Source organism: Hemicordylus capensis, chromosome 4, assembly GCF_027244095.1.
Source record: "Hemicordylus capensis ecotype Gifberg chromosome 4, rHemCap1.1.pri, whole genome shotgun sequence".
Lineage (NCBI taxonomy): Eukaryota > Metazoa > Chordata > Lepidosauria > Squamata > Cordylidae > Hemicordylus > Hemicordylus capensis.
This window is the reverse complement of record NC_069660.1, coordinates 64233054-64254941: the sequence shown is the minus strand read 5'-3', so window position 1 is coordinate 64254941 and position 21888 is coordinate 64233054. Positions and strand designations below refer to the sequence as shown.

The 21888-nt window shown below is 43.2% G+C and overlaps 1 protein-coding gene and 1 long non-coding RNA gene across 8 annotated transcripts in view; one reads left to right on the top strand and one right to left on the bottom strand.

Annotated features, from left to right (window-relative positions):
• The window catches only part of LOC128322767 (uncharacterized), a 36780-nt gene that overhangs the window by 2210 nt on the left and 12682 nt on the right, over positions 1 to 21888 (top strand). For 5 of the 7 annotated variants that reach the window (XR_008305953.1, XR_008305955.1, XR_008305956.1 and 2 more), the window contains exons 2-6: positions 4791 to 4985; positions 6164 to 6298; positions 6853 to 6957; positions 13449 to 13475; positions 21531 to 21597. Coding sequence is in view for 1 of the 7 variants with exons in the window: in XM_053244674.1 (XP_053100649.1) it covers positions 4791 to 4985; positions 6164 to 6298; positions 6853 to 6957; positions 13449 to 13475; positions 21531 to 21597 (529 nt within the window). In the remaining 6 variants the exon portion in view is untranslated. Of the gene's footprint in view, positions 1 to 4790; positions 4986 to 6163; positions 6299 to 6852; positions 6958 to 13448; positions 13476 to 21530; positions 21598 to 21888 lie in introns of those variants that run through there. The other 2 variants (XR_008305958.1, XR_008305957.1) reach the window with 2 other exon arrangements.
• On the bottom strand, positions 2165 to 18808 carry LOC128322771 (uncharacterized). Its single transcript, XR_008305979.1, has 5 exons — positions 18640 to 18808; positions 15079 to 15175; positions 4208 to 4290; positions 3241 to 3385; positions 2165 to 3012 (listed from the first exon to the last, which is right to left on the bottom strand). It is a non-coding gene; the product is annotated as an uncharacterized LOC128322771 (long non-coding RNA).

Below are 21888 nucleotides of genomic sequence, written 5' to 3'. Positions count from 1 at the left end.
AGCTAACATGGGCTTAGGGGGAGGGTTACTTAAGCGGGTTAACCGCTTGGAGGCCACCAGGCTCGCCTGCAAGCATGGTGGTTCTCACGGTCAGGCAAAATCGGGCTAGGCTCTCCTAGCCCAGAATCACCTGATCGTGGGAATAGCCTCACTGTGTACAATACAGGGTTAACTATGTGGGATTACATTACAGGGTTGTAGAAAATCCATTCTCCTCTACACCTGTTGTGTATAATATGGGGTTTATAATGCTGGAGTATGCTACAGGTTTGTCTGAAAAGCCACTTAGCGCTACCCACTCTGTATACAACATGGGATTAATAATGTTAGACTACCCATGAGTACCCAGAATGTTGGGGGGCAATATGCTAAATCATTGTCAACCGCTTAGAGAGCTTCCGCTATAGAGCGGTATATAAATGTAAGTGCTATTGCTATTGCTATTACACAACACACTCTTCTCAGTACCCCCATTTGTAATGTAGAGACAAAAAACATTGAGCCCTTTCTCGGGAGCAATGAGAAAGGGCTACAGGGTTTGCGGGAAGGAAGCCCTAAAGAGCTTACCTCCTGGCAGACTTTCATTCTGCCTTCCCTGGGCGGGTGGGTTACCTGCCAAGATGAGCACCAGCTGCTGCTGGAAGCTCTGAAAGTCAGGGTGCTGGGGTGCATCACTCCGCTTTGCCTCCCCCTGAGCTCCAATTACCCACCACGCGAGTATGCGGTGCATTATGGGGATCTCCCCTCCCCTCCTCGAGTCTGCTAGCCATGGCTGCTTGCAGCCATGACTGACAGACAATCATAAGAACAAGGTTAAGGGAGCACTCGCTCCCTTAACCTTGTTTTATAGGCAGGCTTCATAGGCAGATTTGCCGCTGTGGTGCTACCGGGATCAGCTTGATCCCGGTGGTACCCCTGTGTGTGCAAAACCAGGCTGGGCTCCCTTCGTCCAGTTTTGCATGTGCATGTGAATAGCCTCATTGATTACATTATAAGGTTGTCAGAAAAGTTATAACGTCTCAGACTCCCCACCCACTAGGTTCTGCAGGGTTAACAACACTGGACCACATTACCAGGTTCTTACAGCAATAAAATTCAGAGCTCGCTTCATGTCATGTACTGTATAATGTAAGGTTAATAACTCTCACACCTGCCACGTACAATGTGGTCCTAATAGAATAGCTCTGGGTGGCCTGTTAGAGTTGTCATAGAAGCCACTTTCCCTCATCCTCAGTTCCCCTCTACTCCCTCATCTACAATTTGGAGGTCTTAAGAGTATAGCAAAATACAGTATGTAAGCTACTTACTTGACTTAAACTTCCCTCTTGTGTATGTGCTTAATATTTCTCTGTCTTGCCTCCCCTTCTGCAAGCCAGGATTCTATGGATCTCACATGGCAGGGTCATCATAAACCACTTGTTCTCAGCCTCATCTACACACCATCTACATTGTAGGGATAATATGGATGCTCTGTTTCTTATCCTTCAGCACCAAAAGGTTTTTCAGGGCAATTTAAAACATTTAAAATTGGGGGGAAAAAATCTAAATTTCCCTACAAACGAAGACCTGTGCAGGAAGGAATATGAACTTCTGCCTTTATTTTTACTTTGGCGGAGTAGGGGTGGGACATAGTGCCACCAAAACAACCAACAGTACAGATTTTTCCATTGTCTACTAGGAGCAGCTGCCCTGTGTCACTCTTAAGATGAGATAGTCATGAGTGCAAAGCCAAACATTAAATCCAGTCTGCAAACAAAAGAACTGTCCAGCACCCCACCCATTTGCAATCTGCAGAGTTGGCTCAAGTCTGCAGTACACCAGTCGGAATGAAGTGCAATACTACTTTTCATAGCCTGATGTGGTCCCATCACATCACCTTGCTGTGCTGTTCCTTTCATTTACAGTTTTACGCTGAAGTGGTTGTGTGTCAGGCAGAATTCCTGTTCAAAAATGGAATTAAATTGGGCTGTGTCCAGAGATGGCACCTTCCAGCTCTGCACGGTGTTAGAAATGGAAACACCAGTATTCTCAAAAAAGGTTCCCTGTTATTATCTTACGCAGCTGTCCATGTGGAACTGCTAGCCTGGACAATCTGTACACCCATGCTAACTAAATTAATCAGTCTTTATTACAGTCATAGACCAGCATAAGGTGCAAGGCAAGATTGATTTCAAACAGTAAGAGGGTTTTTAATTGCATAATAGGCATGAAATACATGAAAGGCATAAAAGATAAACCGCAAATATTAGACTGGAAGTCTTGCAGTACAAAGTAATTAAATTGTAAAAATCTAAAGGCTGTAAAAGTATGAGGCCATAAAAGCATAAGAGGCATAGGAAGCATAAAAGGCATGAGTGAGAGAGAAAAACTATATTGTGGGTTTTCTTTTTTTTACTCCACCCCTGCACTGCCCACTTTGGCGCTGCCCTGCCTGGCACCCACCCAGTCCCAGGAGTCACCAGCTGCCACTGGTGTGTGGGCTCCTGAGAATGCCCCCCCCCCCAAGATTAGACAATATTGTATACTAGAAATGGGTCAGATAAATGGATGAGAGTGTCCATATATTCAGTCTTTAGTGAACAAATCAAGGCTATTGTACTCTGGATCTAGCAATATATCCCTTTGTATAGAGATATTAACCAATTAAATGACCACATTGATCATGAAGAAATCTCAGTCCAGGCCCCTGGTTTTGTTCTCAACTTTCATATGACCAAAATAAAGAATGCTGAAGCCTATAGTAAACTGTACCCAGTAAGCTACCTTCCACAAACTATTGAGTTCCTGTCATGTTGGTGAAGACATTCTGCACAGACAGTGCAAGAACTGCGTAGCCAGGAGAGGTGTTGTCCACAGAAGAGGCTGCAGCAGAGAACAGCCCAGCGTGTTGCTGAGCAGGGATTGTGCACAAAGGGAGCTGGAGGAGGGATTTTCACTGCTCCTTCCTCCAAATGGACTTTATGACTGCCGAAATACATCCTTGAAATTCATGTAGCCTTCAGGAACATATTTCTGAAGACAAAAAATCCTTTTAGAGGGAGGAAAGAGTGGCAAAAAACCCTTCCCAACTCTCCCTCTGCAACATCTGGATGGGGCAAAGGGGCAGAAAACAAGTTATCCCAGAGAGAGCACATTATGACTGTTCTTAAACAGTTGCACCAGGTGCCTATATGTTTCCAGGCAAAGTACAGAGTGCTGGTTATTACCTTTAAAGCCCTGAATGGTTTAGCTCCAGGTTACCTGAGAGAGCGCTTTTCAATACAAGATCCGCACCACTCATTGAGATAATCAGGAGGGGTCCGTCTTCAGGTGCCACTGGTTCATCTAGTAATGACCTTGGATCGGGCCTTCTCAGTTTTCACCCCTAGGTTGTGGAACTAACTCCCTGTGGATATAAGAGGATTAGTTTCCTTGGAGGCCTTCAGAGGAGCCTTAAAGACCTATTTTTTAACCTAACTTTTAATGACATCCAGTTTTAATCTGGTTTACATGTTTTTAAAAAAATGTTTACTTGTTTTATTATGAGCTTTTGATTTTAATGTAAACCACCCTTAGCCACTTCAGGAAGGTCTGTATAGAAATTGAATGAATGAAATGATAAGATGCAGGTGCAGACTGAACCCACTCTTCTCACCTTGCCCCCGCTGCCACATTAACCCCAGGCATGCAGACTGGTAGTTTGCCAGATTCAGGGACTGGGGGAAATGGCCATCTTCTGCACCTGGAGTTAATGTAGTGGGGTAAGTGAGGTGTGGGAGAGTGCAGCCACCAGGGCACTGTGAGTGGGAATGAACCACACCTGCAGCTCATATTCCATCCACCCCCAGGCCCAACCAGATGGAATGCCACTGCTCCACACCCATTTCTCTGCTTGGCAACCCACTAGGCTGAGCCCTGATGCAGCCTCTTCCATAAACACGAGTCCCGTTCACACATTTCTAACACTGCAGAGAATACCAGTCAGGCGTGCACTACAGTTCTGGTTAGTACCAGTGTACACTTAGTTACTACACCATAGTTAAAGCAAACCATAGTAGGGAAAGGGGATTTTTGCATGTGGGAGGGAGTGTGCAGTCCCATTCCTATGGTTAGGAATTAGGAATGTTCCATCTGTACTGACCTGTAATTTTCTTTAAAGAAATGTGAATAGACAATTTGCCAGATACTTCTTGTATGCAAAATTAATTGGAATTTTACAAGAACATACCTGCTTTTTTAATTGGGGCTTCTACTGTGAGCCTTGCAAGGTCCTGCTAGTTAGCCTTGAATGTGAAGTGAGAATCAGCTGTCCTGTTAACATAAATGTCAAGATACTTGTAGTAAAGCACTTTACATAGGAACATAGAAAGCTGCCATATACCGAGTCAGACCATTGGTCCATCTAGCTCAGTATTGTCTACACAGACTGGCAGTGGCTTCTCCAAGGTTGCAGGCAGGAATCTCTCTCAGCCCTATCTTGGAAATGCCAGGGAGGGAACTTGGAACCTCTTCCCAGAGCAGCTCCATCCCCTAAGGGGAATATCTTACAGTGCTCACACATCAAGTCTCCCATTCATATGCAACCAGGGTGGACCCTGTTTACCAAAGGGGACAAGTCACCAGCTACCACCATCTCTCTCCCTCCTTTCATGTTTGCATTCTTGCTGTTGTCTCATTACTGTTGGTTATAGTCCTTATCCTCTGGACCAGTTTTGCACTGGAGATACAATTATGTTTGTAAAAACCAAAATCCTTCTTCCGCCATTGTTATGTAACACTATCAGTAATTTTCGCCTTTTAAAATTTCCCAGGTCAATGTGCTATCAAAGACTTGCCGAAGCTATCGAACTCTGAGCCAGAAAAGCACAGCCTTCCACCTATTGTTCCTTCCTCTACTGCTGTTGTATACATATGCAAACCAGGCTTTGTTAAAAAGAGTCCACAGGAACCAGATCGTGTTATATGTTTGCGCCGTGTCTGGATGCTGATCTCAGATCCCTGTATCCGTATGTGTCTCACCTTCTCTCAAATTTTATATATATATAAACAAACAAACAAACAAACAAACTGTATTTAGGTGGGGGAAATCAGTTTGTTTTGAAGGTTAGAATTATTCTTCTTGTGTGAATTACAGCACTTATCTGGAATATAAATTCTAATACTGAAATTGGTAACAGTTACTTCCATGTTAATTTGTTTAGAACTGCAGCACAAGTCTTACAGTGTATCATTTCCTATTTCTTGCTCTGTTTAATGTAGTTATCTTCAATGTTTTTCAAGCAAGGGCCAATTTGCAAAAAGCTATCAATATGAGAGCCATTCCCCACTGTGCTGACCTCTGCACAGTACTGTGTTTTTCTCAGCGGGGGGGGGGGGGGGGGCTTTAAAAGAGACAGAGACTTCTCTTATGAGCTCTGGGAGGAAAGTACTGGGAGACTCAATAAATTATCCAGGAGCCGTATGTAGGGTTTATGGGGGCCACTATCAGCCAAGGGCCTTACAATGAAGAACAGTGTTTTCATCCATCCATCCATCAATTAATATCCCATTCTTCCTCCAAGGAGTCTAGAGTGGTGTACATGATTATATTTAGGGTGTCTACTTAATCTTGTAATATTTGCATGATAGCATTTTGTTTTTGGGATTCAGCAATATTTCCTGCAATGGTGATTTAAAATAATAGAGATCAGTACTGAATAACCTACTTCAGATCGCAAAAAAAATCCCCCCAAACCTGCAGGAATAAGAGAGTGCTCAGTGTTAATGATTAAGTAAGAATATATTATCTTCTAATAATATTGCTGCAGGAGTATAATAATGGATGTCAGTTACATGACTCAAACCAGTGTATTGGCTGTATTATTAGGGTTGACAAGATGTGTTGTACATAAAAACAGTAACAATTGTATGTCATTTTAAAATAGTTCAGCTTCATCATTTAAATACGAAAAATGATAGTCATATCTTATAACTATTCTGATGGTTCCCATCAATTCCATATCTACTTAAACAGTAGATAAGACTTACTTAAACAGTAGATATAGGAACAAATAAATTACATGCCTGGAGATTTATATTATTATTGAATAATATTATAGTACTCAAATGTGAAGGTTGGGAACAAAGGACCTGCTTGGGAAAATATTTAAGTATGTTCTGTTTACAAATATTTGTGTGTTTTCAGCTGCATCAATTCCACCAAGAACTTCAACAAAAGCAACAACTACACCAGCTTCATCGGACACTACTGTGCTGATTATCCCTGCACCACCTCCATCAGAAGCATCTCTAGTGATTACCCCTTCGCCACCTTCAAGAGGTATTACTAGGAACCCTTCACCAGTTCTACCAACTACACCAGACACTACTAAGATTCCTTTACCATGTACACCAATTTCATGAAACACTAGTAGGAGCTCTTTACCAGCTACATGAGCTGCATTACTATGCTGGGTTATTGTATATATCTGGGTGATTGGATAGTGTTGCTCTCGAATGTCTGCCTATTTATTGTGTGAAAAATTATTGTGCTTCACTATGTTGATGGAAACAGAACAGTCACCTAAAGGTCCATCTTGTTTCTTGAGTAAGTGTTAGCTTCATCATTCAGTTCAGCTTCATCATTTAAACACGAAAAATGATAGTCATATCTTATAACTATTCTGATGGTTCCCATCAATTCCATATCTACTTAAACAGTAGATAAGACTTACTTAAACAGTAGATATCGGAACAAATAAATTACATGCCTGGAGATTTATATTATTATTATTGAATAATATTATAGTACTCAAATGTGAAAGTTGGGAACAAAGGACCTGCTTGGGAAAATATTTAAGTATTTTCTGTTTACAAATATTTGTGTGTGTTCAGCTGCACCAATTTCACCAAGAACTTCAACAAAAGCAACAACTACACCAGCTTCATCAGACACATCTCTACTGATTACCCTTTCACCACCTTCACCAGCTTCAACAGGTATTACTAGGAACCCTTCACCAGTTCCACCAACTACACCAGACACTACTAAGATTCCTTTACCATATACACCAACTTCATGAGACACTAGTAGGAGCTCTTTACCAGCTACATGAGCTGCATATACTATGCTGGGTTATTGTATATATTAGGGATGTGCAAATCGATTCGGATACAAATTGATTTGTACCCGAATCTAGCTGATTCGGGTGATTCAGAGACAAAACGAATCACCCCTGTGGTCCATTGGCTAGATTCGGGTACAAATCGAATCACGGCTCATTCTATTCGAATCAATTCGGGTTTCGGATCTGTCCTGTTAATTTCCCCAGATTCCCAGCTTTCATTTAAAAACAACAACAACTAAGCTCTAGCCCTTATAAAAGAGGAGTTATGGAGCAAAATGTGTGGTCACTATTTTTTAAGTGTTCGGATTCTTTGGTGTATAATAACTTTCACTCAATGAATCCTTATGAGGATTCATTACACACCTTCATTTCTTCTATTCATTTTGACTGTCTTTAGACAGTGCCAATTGCCAACTGCCATTTCTTCTATTCATTTTGACTGTCTTTAGACAGTGCCAATTGTCAACTGCCATGCCAGTGCCAACTACCCATTAGGCACTTAACTTAAACGGAGTAGTACCTCACTGCTTTGCGGGTGGGAGTGGGGTGTAGTTGGCACATGGCAGTTGACAATTGGCACTGTCTAAAGACAGTCAAAATGAATAGAAGAAATGAAGGTGTGTAATGAATCCTCATAAGGATTCATTGAGTGAAAGTTATTATACACCAAAGAATCCGAACACTTAAAAAATAGTGACCACACATTTTGCTCCATAACTCCAATTCTATAAGGGCTAGAGCTTAGCTTTTTTAAAAAAATGAAAGCTGGGAATCTGGGGAAATTAAAAGGACAGATCCAAGACCCAAATCGATTCAATTCGGATCAGCCGCGATTTGGATCCGAATCGAATTTGGGGTGATTTGGATGGGTCAGATTCGGATCCAAATCTAATCAGGGTTGTTTTGATTCGGTTACAAATCAAAACACAGAAAATCTGAATTGCACACCCCTAGTATATATCTGGGGGATTGGATAGTGTTGCTCTCGAATGTCTGCCTATTTATTGTGTGAAAAATTATTGTGCTTCACTATGTTGATGGAAACAGGACAGTCACCTAAAGGTCCATCTTGTTTCTTGAGTAAGTGTTAGCTTAATAAATACCTACTGCCATGAGTTTCCAGAGTTGTGGGGGGATCCCACTGCATGTTGAGCCAATAATGCTGCTTGGACACCATCCTGTTATTTCTCCCCTCCAAAGTTGCAGATGGGATGCAAAGTAGCCAACTGGCCAACAGGAGAAAGGAGCCAAAGGGAAGCTTCAAATAACAATTGCAACACAGAGAAAAAGACGTAGGGGGCAAAGGAAGAAGTAGATTATCCTGCTTTTTTGTTGGCCCCCACTTTCCCTTTCCCTCCATTTGTTCAGATTGTTGTTTCAAGGTTCATGAGCTGTTTTCAAAGCCTTACCTCTTTCTCCTCTCTGATCTCTCCCCCTGCCATCACCTGCTCTTTTTATCCCATTGTGGTGCTGAGAGTCCCTCCTCCTTGCCTCTTTCTCATATCAACTGGAGGACAGAGTTAAGGAAGTAGGAGTGTGCAGGGTGCCATAATGAGAAAGAGCTAAGAAGGAAAGACTCAGAATGGAGAAAACCAATGGTAAAACTTATAAGATCCCTCCCCTCTCTCAGCAGGGAAGGGTTAACTTTAAGCAGTCAGTGGGGTCATTCATACAATCAGAAACTGTTCCACCCTGGTTTGGGAACTCTGTGTGCTCCCAGTTTTTGGTTGTATGGAAGCAAGATAAATTTCAACAGAGGAGGTCCATCATGGCAAGTGATTCAGAGGGCTTGTCTATGAGCTGAATTGGGACTGACAATAGGCTCTACAGTAGCGCTGGTGTTTTAGTTGGTGGATTCAGATTTTCAAGCCCTTTGAAAAGTCTCTAGAATCATAGAATGTTAGAATTGGAAGGGACTTTTAATCCAACCTCCTGTTCTGTTCAGAAAACTCCTATAGTATCCCTGACAGTTGGCTATCCATTCTGTTTGAAAACCTCCAGCAAAGGAGAGCCTACCACTGCATGAGGTGGACTTTCACTATTATTATGGTTAGGATATTTTTTTTTTCCTAATCTCTTGCTCAAATCTGCTTTCTTGTAATTTCAACCCATTGGTTCTACCCTGTCCTCAAGAGCAACAGAGAACATTCACTCCTTGTGACAGATCTTTAGATACTTGAAGATGGCCATCATATTTCCACTTCATGTTCTCTTCTCCAATTTAAACATACCCAGCTCCTTCAACTCATAGGACTTGGTTTCCAGACCCCTCACCTTCTTGGTTTACCTCTTTTGAACCCCCTTTTCATGGGGTGAGATAATACTGAAACTCTGGGAGTGGAAAGCTGATACTTCCAAGAGTATGAAACAGTCTTATGAAACAGTTTGATTTCAGATGAACTGTATTGAAGATATTCTTTTCTAAAGCCTCTGAAGGTTGCAAGTTGTGTCCTGTAGCATATGTGGTCAGATAAGATCTTAAAGTGAGACATGTTCTTGAACTTGCTAAAATATTCCTGAGCTCACTTTTGACCCTGTCTGTTGTCTGATCCTCCCAACTGTGATGTCGATATATTATAGTGGAGGAGTTGACTTTGGGCCTTGAGCCAGAAGATCTGATTGGGATGCATAGAGGTCATTCACACAGGTTTGGGAGCTGAGTGTGCTCCCAGTTGTGTGGAAGCAAGGTAGAAGGAAAACTTGGGTAGCTTTTCCTCCTACCTTGCTTCCACACAAGATCACAGTTTTTGATTGTGTGAATGACCTCCGAGAGTGGGAACTCAGCTATTTGGGTAGAGCTTAGATTGGAAACAAGAGTCGTTCCACCCCACTTTGTTGGGTGGGGGGCTGGAACTCCCTTAAAACTTGTATTATTAAATCCCATTCACTAGCATTATATATCTGTGTGGAATTTGGCTCACAGTTTTTATTTGAATCTTGGGGTGCCTAACTCACTCTCCTACATATTTTATTATTCACAGTGGGTTTGTCAAATGAGGCTGTATCTTCCTGCTATCAATTTTTATGTTGGTATTTCTGAGTGGGATTTTACTTACCTTCCTTCCTCATTTGACTCATTTTCAAATTTCTCACAGCATGGTTTGCCAAGTGAGACTGTATGCTAATTTTTCTGTGTGGGTTTTCTGAGTAGGATTTGTCTGCCATTCCTCATTTGATTCATTTTCACGGTAGAGTTTGCGAAGCAAGGCAGTATCCTGCTAAGAATATTTCTGTGCAGTGAGCAGGAGAGAGGAGGAAGGAACATCTGCTTGCCTACTGTTGCTCTTACACTTCCCTTGCTGCTCCCAGAAGTGGCAATGCTGAGAGAAAGAGGTGCTGTGGGATAAGAGACCTTGGGGCTTCCTGGCTGGGGTGCTGCCGTACAGGGAAAGGTAGAGAGATTGTGATTTGCCATTTCCTATTTGATCTTACAGATGGACTGCTTTTCCTTAAATATCAAAGTGGCAGTTTTAAACACCCTTTTTCAAATCAGTGTTTAATATGAGGTGTAGGCCTTGCAGCTCAGGCACAAAGGAAAAGGTCAGGCAAAGCTGAGTTTTGGGGTCCTTTGAAGAACTGCTATAGGAGCAATGGATTTTGGCTGTCTATGTGAAGATTTTTAAAGAACCTTACTGGCAAGTCTGTACTCCTAATGTTTAGGAATTAAAACACCAGCAATGTTTAAAAAATAATTGAAAGGACAGGATTTTTAATTTCTACTTGCATCCTTTATATGTGTCAATTCCCCCACATGCGCACACACCTCGCTGGAAAGTCTGGCAGATGTCCTTGTTTACTGGCTTTTAATAGACATTTAATGTTGCTTATTGTTACCTAATGGCATTACCTGCCATTAGGGATGTGCGAACCAAGTCAAGGTTGACTCAATTCGACTCAAATAGAGTGATTCGACCTTGAAACGAATCTGCCCAGACACTCCTGGTCAAATTTGAACTCGGATCAAATCTCCCCATTCGATTCAAATTGATTCAAGATTCAAGATTCCCTTATTTATCCCCCCTGATTTCCAACTTTCATTTTTTAAAAAAAGCTAAGCTCTAGCCCTTGTAGAAGTGGAATTATGGAGCAAAATGTGTGGTCACTATTTTTGAAGTGTTTAGACTCTGGTGGTGTGTAATGGCTTTTCCTAATAATTAATCCCTATGAGGATTCATTACACACCAAAGAGTCTAAACACTTCAAAAAATTCCATAAAACAATAAACCAAGTACCCCACAAGCTTCAGTATTCTCTTTAAGGCATGCACATGTGTGTGCACATGCATTTTTTAATATCCGCTCAGTTAATTTTAGATCTAACTCAGGTTGAATCAGGAAGGCTGCACTCTGAATGCACGTGCACACTCATAGCCTTGAGACTGCCACCCAGAACAAAACTCATTCTGCACATAAATGGGGGAAAATTAAAACACTGACTCCTTGCGGGTTGTGGGGGGTGGGTTAGTTGGCACATGGGATGCCACTAATTCCCACCCACCCACTTGCAAGGCAGTGAGGTACTGTTCATTTTTTAGGAAATTTTTAATTTTTTAGACTCTCTGGTGTGTAATGAATCCTCATAGAGATTCCTGATGAGGAAAAGTCATTATACACCAAAGAGCCTAAACACTTCAAAAATAGTGACTGCACATTTTGCTCCATAACTCCACGTCTTCAAGAGCTAGAGCTCCTCCTCCTCCTCCTCCTCCTCCTCCTCTTAATGAAAGCTGCAGATCCAGGCTAGGGCTGCTTTGAATTCCCATTATTCCCTATGGTGGAAATATACAAAATCACTAAAAGCAAAAAAAAAAAAAATTCATAAAAATTCAACTAAGTGCCCCACTGCCTTGAAATTTGGGTGGTAGGTGTCACCCATGGGGCCCTACCCACCACCCCACTTTAGTGCCCCCTAGACCTTTAAAAGTGGGCCAAATCATTTTGAATCCGAATCAAATCTAATCCAACTCGAATCAGTTTGCAGATTTGAGTTGAATCTGGCCGATTGATTTGACTGTGAATCAAATTGCAAAAATTGATTCATGCATATCCCCACTGCCATCATTCTATAGTTCTCAAATTGTCTGCCTTTTGCTTTTCCTCCATTTCTTAGCTCAAATAGGTGCATGGTAGGGTGGTGAAATGGGCCTATCATCATGAATAATGAATTTTCAAAGAGCTGGCTCAAGTGTAAAACTTGTCAAAACATATTTTCATTCCATCCTTCCCCCAAGTAGCATATGTAGTTTCTTTCTTTTATCATCATGACAACTCTCTGAGGCCTAGACGTCTCAAGCTGCGTTCTCTGGTAGCAGGACATAGATGTTTTATTCCCTATGTCACAAGGGCAGCTAGCAAGGAGAGGAAACTATAGGTTTCATCCTTGCTGTTCTGTATTATCACTGCTGCAGAAGGTTGTACACTGCAGAGTAGCTTCTGTCCTGAGCCAGATCAGGTAATCTGAGGAACTAATAAAGGCCCCATATCACATATCATTAATTAAAGACTTATTCAAGACCAGCTCATGCTGTATCTGGTCTGGCTCTTTAGTCTGAGCAAACTGTTGCATAGTGTTGGAAATTCTCTGTGGTGAGAGAATTCCTTTCTCAATATAGCAGAGTGCACAGAGGCACGACACAGCGGATTAGTTAAGCATGCGTGTGTGCTGAGAGTAAAGTAACTTGGAGCCAATTGTAGTTTCAGATCAATATAAAAGGCATTTATTAAGGAACTCCATTCTAGATAGGAAAGTGAGGATTTAGGATCTCTAATCTATCTAGCTAGCTAGATGCAGATGGATTCTCCATCTTCTCTGCACATATGGTGCAGGGCAAGAAGCTTGCCATGTTGCCAGGTAGGCAGCCAGGTAGGAAGAGAGAGAAGGAGGAAGGAAGTTGAATCCCCTGAGATTAGCAATCTACATATCAAAAGGGATAGCATCAGAGCAGTGGAGAAGGGATGACCAGTGTCTTGACTCTCTAGCCCTCTGACTTACTAATCTGTCCTCCACTGTCTGAGGCATGAGACAGCGCAAAGTCCTTTAACTTTCCAACAGATAGTACAGGTTTAGTTGTTGGGGAGCCCTGTCAAATCAACAACCCTGACAACTGGGAATGAGGGATGCAGTTTGGAACCCACTTTGCTCATTGAAACGATATATAATTTATTTGAATTACATTGAAATATTATGTGCTATGTATCTGCAATATAAAAACTCATGATACATTTGCAGTGTGGACCCCAGAGTTCAACACATAGTCTGTACTGGAGAATATGAATATGTTTATAACTTTCAACACAATTATATCATGAGAAACCATTGTCTCCTAAAGTTGCTTATTGGCATCTTTTCTTTTTTAACTTCTAGGCATGTTCATCGGCATATTGATAGCTGGTAAGTAATTTCTCAAAAAAGAATGATAGAAATTTGAAGAGTCTTTGGTATATTTCCAGGCACAGGTGCAAATTAGTTTGATTTAGTCTCCTCCTAGAAATGACATTCTACTACTTGACCTCAGAAAGGAGAGGGGGAAGGAAGAGGGTTATGGAGTCACCCTTATACTCCTCAGCTCCCTGTCCTGCTGGCTTTCCCTGCCTCTGCTCCCTTCCCTTTGGAAACCAAGCCATCAGTTCTGACCTTTCTCCTAATTTGTTTGCTCCCCTCATGTCCTTTAAATAGCTTACAGCACTGACATCCGTGTGCTTGTGCAGGCAGTGCTTTAACTTCCACTCTGACGTTATTGTTGAGCAGCATTTCCACTTGTGGCCCTGGCAACACTGCTCACCCAGCAGTCAGGGGCGTAAGTACAAATGAGCAAGTGTGTGCAATAAACATTGCCCACCATTAGCGGGAGCTGCACCTGCAAATCTGACTTTAATCATTTCCTCATAGGAATCAATGGGAAACTCAAAAACTATTACTACTACTATGAATATTTATACACCACTCTTCAACCAAAGTTCTCAAAGCGGTTTACACAGAAAAATAAATACACAAATAAGATGGTCCCAGCCCAACTCCAAGTCCCCCCAAACAATTTCGGGCCAGTACGGGCCACCTCCTCTGGGAGCTCTCCGGAGCTCATTTCCAGGCAGCCCTCACTGCTGGATGTTCATTTGAGAAAGCTAATAACTCCTGAATGGCTGGGCAGAAAGCTCTGAATTTTCCATATGATGTTTCTACATGATTGTAGGATTAAATGCATGGATGTTCAAGGATATCAGTCCAGAATATTTTAAAACTTTCTGCCATCAAACAAAGCAGTTGTGACACTTTTAAACAGTATTCAAAACTTTTTAAAAAATCATTATAATCAGTAAGTAAACCAAGATCCTTGAAAGGATGACTTGCTTCTTAGGGATATATTTCCACTTTGGTGATGTTTCACATATCGTATAGCAAAGCAACACTACCTCACACCAGACCTATTGTTATGTTTCTTTTAAAGTTGGTTGCTTTCTTAAGCTTGTGGGAAAGCATGAATTGCTTTATGCTTTTTAATCCAAGCCATTTATTGCAAATGATTGCCCCCCCCCCGCCCACCCTCCAGTTGTCTGCACAAGTCTGTTCCCTTGCAAGACAAAGGTGTATTTTTGTCTACTGTTGATGAAACTGCCTCGAGGGTGAATAGCCTGCACCCCCTAGTTCCGGTGAATGTGGGGAATGTAGCTCAAAAGGGGAGAGAGTTCCAATCAGCCTTAAGTTGTGCAACTGTATGAACTCAAGAAAATCGGCTTGAGAGAGAGGTTTGAATTAAATCAAAAAGGAGTTTATTAAAACAAAAATCAGACTAAATTACTATGTGGCCCTAGTTTAAAGGCACTACAAATATGCTAAGAAACAGACTATTGTAAGGCACATTTAGCTTAAAGTTCCAAATTATGTGTAAATTCTCAGGTGGGCTAGAGAGGTACTTTAAGATAGAGGGGCAAGATCTCAGAAATAAGGGAAAGGGATAGATTCAGCCCTGAAGGAGCCGGGCAAGAGGCTAAATCACCTGTCCTGAAGAGGAACACCAAGGTGGTCTGCTGGAGTCTCTTGTTGCAGTCTGCTGGGGTCCAGAGTGAGAGGCACAAGGGAACACTGAGATGTTTCTAGTAATACACAAGGAAGCACACTGGGTTAGAGATACTTATATCCCAAAACGTCCCTTGAGGGCACTTGTCTTTTGTCCTGCTCTGCTGAACAGGGCAGCCCAGACAACCTTTTTTTGGAATGCCTCATTGTGTCTTAGTCCTTCCTGGCTAGGAATGTGTGTGAATTGCCTATGGATTCAAGGCTGATTGTGAGGACAACTGGAGGGTGCAGGTGCATTTAAAGAATATCCTATGCTGGGAAGGGCTTCCCATCCCAATAATTCTTTCAAGAGTTTTGATGGGCACCTCTTCAAAGTTACATCACTGACTTATTCCTGTTGTAATGGAGTCTGTTGTTGCCCTTCTTATCTGCTTTCCCTTCCTAACCTGAGTGCTTCGTTAACAGCAGGTGTTATCTCTCTTTGCAAGAGAAAGAGGGGAGTTTAGATTCATTCCAAGGCTGAAATGATCTTGAATGCCAGACACTTGTAGTAGCCAGTTTTGGAGTCTGCGTAGCCAGGGCCCCCTCACAGAGAGGGAGTGTGGATCTAATCCCCTTTCCAATTTGTGGGTCTGTAGCCAAATCTAGGGGCGACCAGTCCACTGCCAACTAAGTGACTTGTCCCCATGTATAACATAGACTGGGAGCTCACTTTGCAATGCAGCTCCTGATCATAGCAAAAGTGCAATCTCCAAGCCTGGAGATGCAGTTGCAACCAGGGAGGCTTCTGGGAGCAGTGTTATGAACAGTTTATAACATATCAGAACCAGAGGTACCAACTCAGAAATATAGGCCTGTGTCTGACTCCACTTTATATCAAGAAATGAAATGATACCTGAACTCTGGCACCCAGGTCAACTGCTCTGTGGAGCAGGAGGAATTTAGCATTGTGTTGCTAAAATTGATATGCAAGAAACAAAGGCTGAGAAAGCCTGAAACAGAAAGCCTGAGCTTTCATATGCTAAAAATGTGACTCACTATGTCTGTGGAAGGGTTTGCCCGACCTGTTGAGTTCCTCCTTCCATTGTCAGTGATGGCCCTGCAATGCCCAAGTGATTAGCTCAATTGCTGTCTATAGAAATTCAACATAGCCAAATGGATACAGAGAAAATGCCTGTGGACTTTAAATTCTTACCTCACTGCGGCGTCTGCCTAGCTAAATGTATTGAATGTCTCGCACATATATTCTCTTGTTTTCAATTACAAGAAAAACACTAGGAAGAGGTACACAAGAAATAATGTTTCACACAAATAGAACTAACTCAATTCCTTCACTAACTGCTGATTCTAACACCTTTTGGGGAGATGCCATGTGGCTCTCAGATGCAGATTTGCCTTGGGCAATGCTCCCCCCCCTTCCTGAGCGCACAGAGTTTACAGAAGATGAGAATCAGAGATCTCTCTGGACTGGCCGATATCCTGAATAATTAAGATTTTGTTCAGAAGGTAACAGCTTTGTCACCTTTTTGAACACCCAGGAGAAGAGGAGATTTTGAATAGATTCTATTCAAAGATCAAAGAGAAAAACACTATAAAGAATGAGGCTTTTGAGACAGAGAGCCAGCAATCTTTGCCTACAGCAAAGCTGCTCACAAGATCCCAGAGTTTGCTGCTAAAGCCGTGGGGCAAAGCAGTAACTCTGTTCATGAACAGAAACTACAGCAATGCCTGAGTTCTGCTGCCCGGGCTGCCTGATCTGAGCGGCTGCACAGCTCCTGTCTCCGCCAGCGCCTCACTCCTTCAACTGAAGTGATTCTTCTCTCTCCAGCCTCGGATCCTGGGTAAATATGCTGCTTGGAATCCCCTCATCCCTTCCTCTTTCCCTGCTCCCTTCTCCTCCCCCTTTTCCTCCACTAATCACCCCAAAACCATGCCAGCTCACAGCCTTCACCCCCCCCTTTTTCTTTTCTGCCTGTATCTGAAATGTATTAGGATCTAGGAAGATTTAATGCACACACATATGTTAGCCAGGCACACAAGTTAATATTGGTAGTGGTTAGGATGTTCTGTTTAAATACTGTTAGCAATATTGATAGAGTGTTCTGCTTTCTGCTTGCTAGATTATGTTGTTATTCTTTTATACTCAATAAAGCCCATTGAATCTTTGAGTGGTTGGATCTCTTTTCTTCCTTGTTTCCAGATCAAACGTGGTCACCAATATAAAAGAACTTGGCCCAGACCTGTTTTATATACTAGCTAATGAGCATATCCTATACCATAAAAGCCTTCGGTGTGCGGCCGTGCTGCCCGTGTCTTTTTGGGCCGTTCTGGGCATGCGCAGAGCGCATGCCCAGATCGGCCGAAAAAGATACGGCCGCCCAGATATGGGCGGCCATTTTTTTCAAAAGTAAGGGACAGACCGTGTTCTTTTAGATGAGGGCCAAAATGGCCCATGTAAATGCCGCCGCCACCAACCGGCCGCCCGCCCTCCCAGCTGTAATTTGCTCCAACCAACCCCCCCCCGCCACGTTTAAGGGCCAAAACGGCCCATGACAATGCTCCCGCGGCTGTCGTCGTCAACCACCCGCCCGCCCTCCCAGCGACTTCCCTGCATGAGGGCTCCACAAACCAGCTCGATCTGCTCATCTGAGCCAGTTAGGGGGCGACGTGGGACAGCTGGGGAGAGGGAAGGCGCAAGCGGGGAAAGAGCTGCGCACGCTGCTCACTCGCTCTTCCCGGGGGCGGCACTGGCGCTGGGCTGCAGTAATGGAGGGAGGACAGATCCAGGAAGTGATCACCTTGGCGTGCTGTGGACTGCGTTAGCAACCTGGCTAGGCTGCGCCCGAGAGGGCAATGGGCAGCGGCGGCGCCGGGCGGAGTGCAGGGGTGTGTGGGTGTAGATGCGTGCACAGTTGGTGGGGCAGCGAAGCGTGCGGCGGTGCTGCTGCTCTTGGAGCCCAAACCAGGAAGAGTGCGGGGCGATTGTTGTGCCTGCCCTCCCGCCAGCCACGCCATGCTGTCTGAGCGGAAAAGGCTGCTTCCTTCTCTCTGCGCCTCTTGGGCAAAAGGCGGCCCTTCCTCCTCCTCCTCCTCCGGCTACTCCTCAAGCGAGGTGCCTCTGCCGGGAGAGGGGTGACAGGTAAAAACACACACACACACACACACACACACACACACACACACTAAATGAGAATCACTTAAAGGGGAAAATAAAAGGCTAGCGCCCATTATTATAACGGGCTTAAAAATACTAGTTTAGTATATAGATCAGGCCTGGTCTGTAACAGCAGGCAGAATAAGCTCAGCTGGTAACACTATCTTGGAGAAGTATCTCTTTTTCTTTTGAGGAACAGATAAAACACATTTCCTTGTTAACTGGAAAATTACCTTTCAGTCTGCAAAATAGTAATTAAAATGGTCTGATCCAGTTTTAACCACAATAGATGTCTTCTGTGATTAGTCTGAAAAGGCCAGTTGGCCGGAAAAAGAAACCAAGTACTCATTTTCTTTGGCAAGAAAGGACTCAATCTTAAGGACTTACCTACATGTTGGTGGTGAACACCTGTGATATTTTTAGACTTTTTCATTCCTGAAACAGTGCAAAGATGTATATCACAGGAATTTTTCCAATGAGTTTGTTGCTTTTTAAAACTGTTAGAAACCATGCATTTCAAGCCAAGTCATTTCCTGCTAAAAAAGCATAATGTGATGGTGTTGCCTCTCATTCTGTAGGAAAGAAAGCAAATGGTTGATTTCTTTAGCAGTAAAGCACTTATCTCAGTGCTGGTGATGTTGATATTTGAAGTTTTAAACTCCCCTTTTTCCGAAACAGTGCTACAAGTTATGTTCCTTGCTTTGCATCATTTTCATCTTACTCATTTTTGTTATGAGTTTATTTTTATTAAACTTGGTGGAAGTTTTTCCAATTTTTCCAGATGATTTCCAAAGCAAAGGCTATCTTATTGTTGTCCATTTGTCTGTAGTTTTCAGTTTAAATTGGACTAGTTCCAGGGTGAAGATTCTTTCTTCTCCAGGCAACATAGTATCTTTCCCTAGGGATGTGCACGGAACTGCAGCTGGGCAGTTCGAAGGCAGCGGGGGTGCTGCTTTAAGGGCAGGGGAGGGTGCACTTACCCCTCCTGCTGCTTTCCCCCAGTCGGCGTTCGTTGCTGTTAAAAGCCTTCGCGGTGGCAGCGTACTTCCCTGCTGCCCAGTTGCCCTCCTCGGCTGGAAGTGACTTGAAGTACTGGGCGTGTGTTCACCCGTCACGTGTGCACACATGCACAGCAGATGGGCGCACGCGCGCCTGGTACTTCTGGCTGAGGATGGTAATGGGGCGGCAGGGAGATACACTGCCGCCCCAAAGTCTTTTAACAGCAACGAGTGCCGGCGGGAGGAAAGCGGCGGGAGGGGTAAGTGCACCCTCCCCTTCCCTTAAAGTGGCACCCCCCTCATTGAACTTTGAACCGGCCCCGTGTTTGAACCTGTTCGGAGGCCTGTAAAAGGGCCTCTGAAGAGGTTCATGCACATCCCTGTCTTTCCCCCTATTCTCTCTAGAATTAAGCCTTGGGAAAGAGTCAAACAAAGGAAGCTAAATATTTGGTACTTAGAGATATTAAAATATTCGCCTCATCTGCTGGATCAAACTGCCCCCAACCATTACAAATTCTTGTTCAAGAATAGAAATATAGTTCTTACTTGTCAGCTTTACATCTCACTGCTGATAATTCTGAGTTATTAATCTTTCTGAGTTACCTATTGATCCCTATGGGGAAATTATCTGATGGGGTCCATGTTCAGTTCTCTCACACAGGCGCCTTTAGAGCTTGTTACAGCACTGACTAAGCTTCTGCCATAGAGAGCAACTGTTTTATCTCGCTTCACTCCTCTCAGAAGAGAGCTGGTCTTGTGGTAGCAAGCATAACTTGTCCTCTTAGCTAAGCAGGGTCTGCCCTGGTTGCATATGAAAGGGAGACTACATGTGAGCACTGTAAGATATTCCCCTTAGGGGATCGAGTCTCTCTGGGAAGAGCATCTAGGTTCCAAGTTCCCTCCCTGGAATCTTCAAGATAGGGCTGAGAGAGATTCCTTCCCACAACCTTGGAGAAGCTGCTGCCAGTCTGTGTAGACAATACTGAGCTAGATAGACCAATGGTCTGACTTGGTATATGGCAGCTTCCTGTGTTCCCCTCTCAGTCCTGTTTCCCTATGACAGATCAAGGGGCATCCTGACTCATCATGAGTCAGACTGCTAGCGGCCTGTGTCCGGCCGCAGCAGCCTATGTCCAGCCGCAGTGGCCTGTGTTCAGCCGCAGCGGCCTGTGTCCAGCCACAACGGCGGCCCCGCTGACCCTGCCCCCAACATCTGACGTCAGACGCGGGGGCTCTGACGTCAGACATGGGCGTGGTCTGGCTCCTGAACAGAGCTGTGTGGCTCTGTTTGGGAATTTGAGTCCGGCCAGCGCTGCATTCGCAGCGCAGCCACCTCACGTCTGACCTCAGACTCTGGGGACGTGTCAGGGCCACAAGGCGCGGCCCCTGATTGGTGGCAGCCCGGGTTCTTTGAACCCGTTCTCCCAATGGTAGCTCCACCCCTGTCCTGACTAATACCTTTTTGTCACATGCTTTTGAAAAATGAACATAAATATGGCTGCAGGAAGCTGAACTTCAGAATTTATTTGTGAACTATACTATGAAAACAGAGGGAGTATTTGATCTCTAAAAATGGTTAAAAAATAGTTATCAAAGTGCTGCTGCTGCTGCTGCTACTACTACTACTACTACTATTACTACTATAACTGGACATTTATAGAGTACACAACAGTGTGATCTGTGCTTACCATATCTTCCTCAAAGGCTGGGCATTATTATACATCCCAGACATGGGTATGAAACTTTTATTTGCCATTTGACTGTTAATATAGTGGTATATGAAACTATTTTATATGATCAATAGAAAAAAAAAAAAACCCTTTCTATTGTACATACTATGTTAAGGGCTTACCACACTCACTCATGCTCTAAAATGCCAGGAAAATGTATGTTTAGACTGCTGTCTTAATGGAACTTTAATTTAGTCAAGACAAGATAAGACTTTTTACTAACTCGTGTATGAACTAGCTAACAGTGCACTATTATAGACTGTTACTATGTCATGCCTCTTTGGTGAAATATCTCTGCATATGAGGGGGAAAATATTAGTAGGGACGGGAGATAAACAAAAATGGCTTCTGTATTCCCTCTGCCTACACTCAGCTGGGGAAGAAAGAAACCTTCACTGCAGGTACGCTGCAGCCTCTCTGTGATGATGCAGCCCTGTCTTCCACTCTCCTACAGTAGCAGAAAACGTGGTCTATTTATGTTTGTCAATTAGTTTTTTTCAAACATTATTTTCTGTTACTAGAATAACACCTCTTCTGTTTTTCTTTAAAGCAATCGTATTAATTATACTGATGCTCATAATTTTTTTGATTTACAAGAATTTCTCAACCCGGGCAAGGTAAGATTTTCCCTCTTAAACTTTTTTTTTTGCATTTCTTAGTGTTATCATTTTTGCAATTCTGTTTGCAGTCATTAATGTTGATGAAAGATTTTTACCTCCCCCCACCCGCTCTTATTTATATTATTTATTTGTTGATGTAAAATCACCTAAACCCAAATAAATTTAGAATGATTTAGAAATAAAAACAGGTCACATATAGAGCAATGCCAGTCTAAGTGAATCAGTGCAAGCAACCCTTGCAGCATACTGAGTGGTTTCGCATATCTGCAGTCAGGTAATTGACACCCA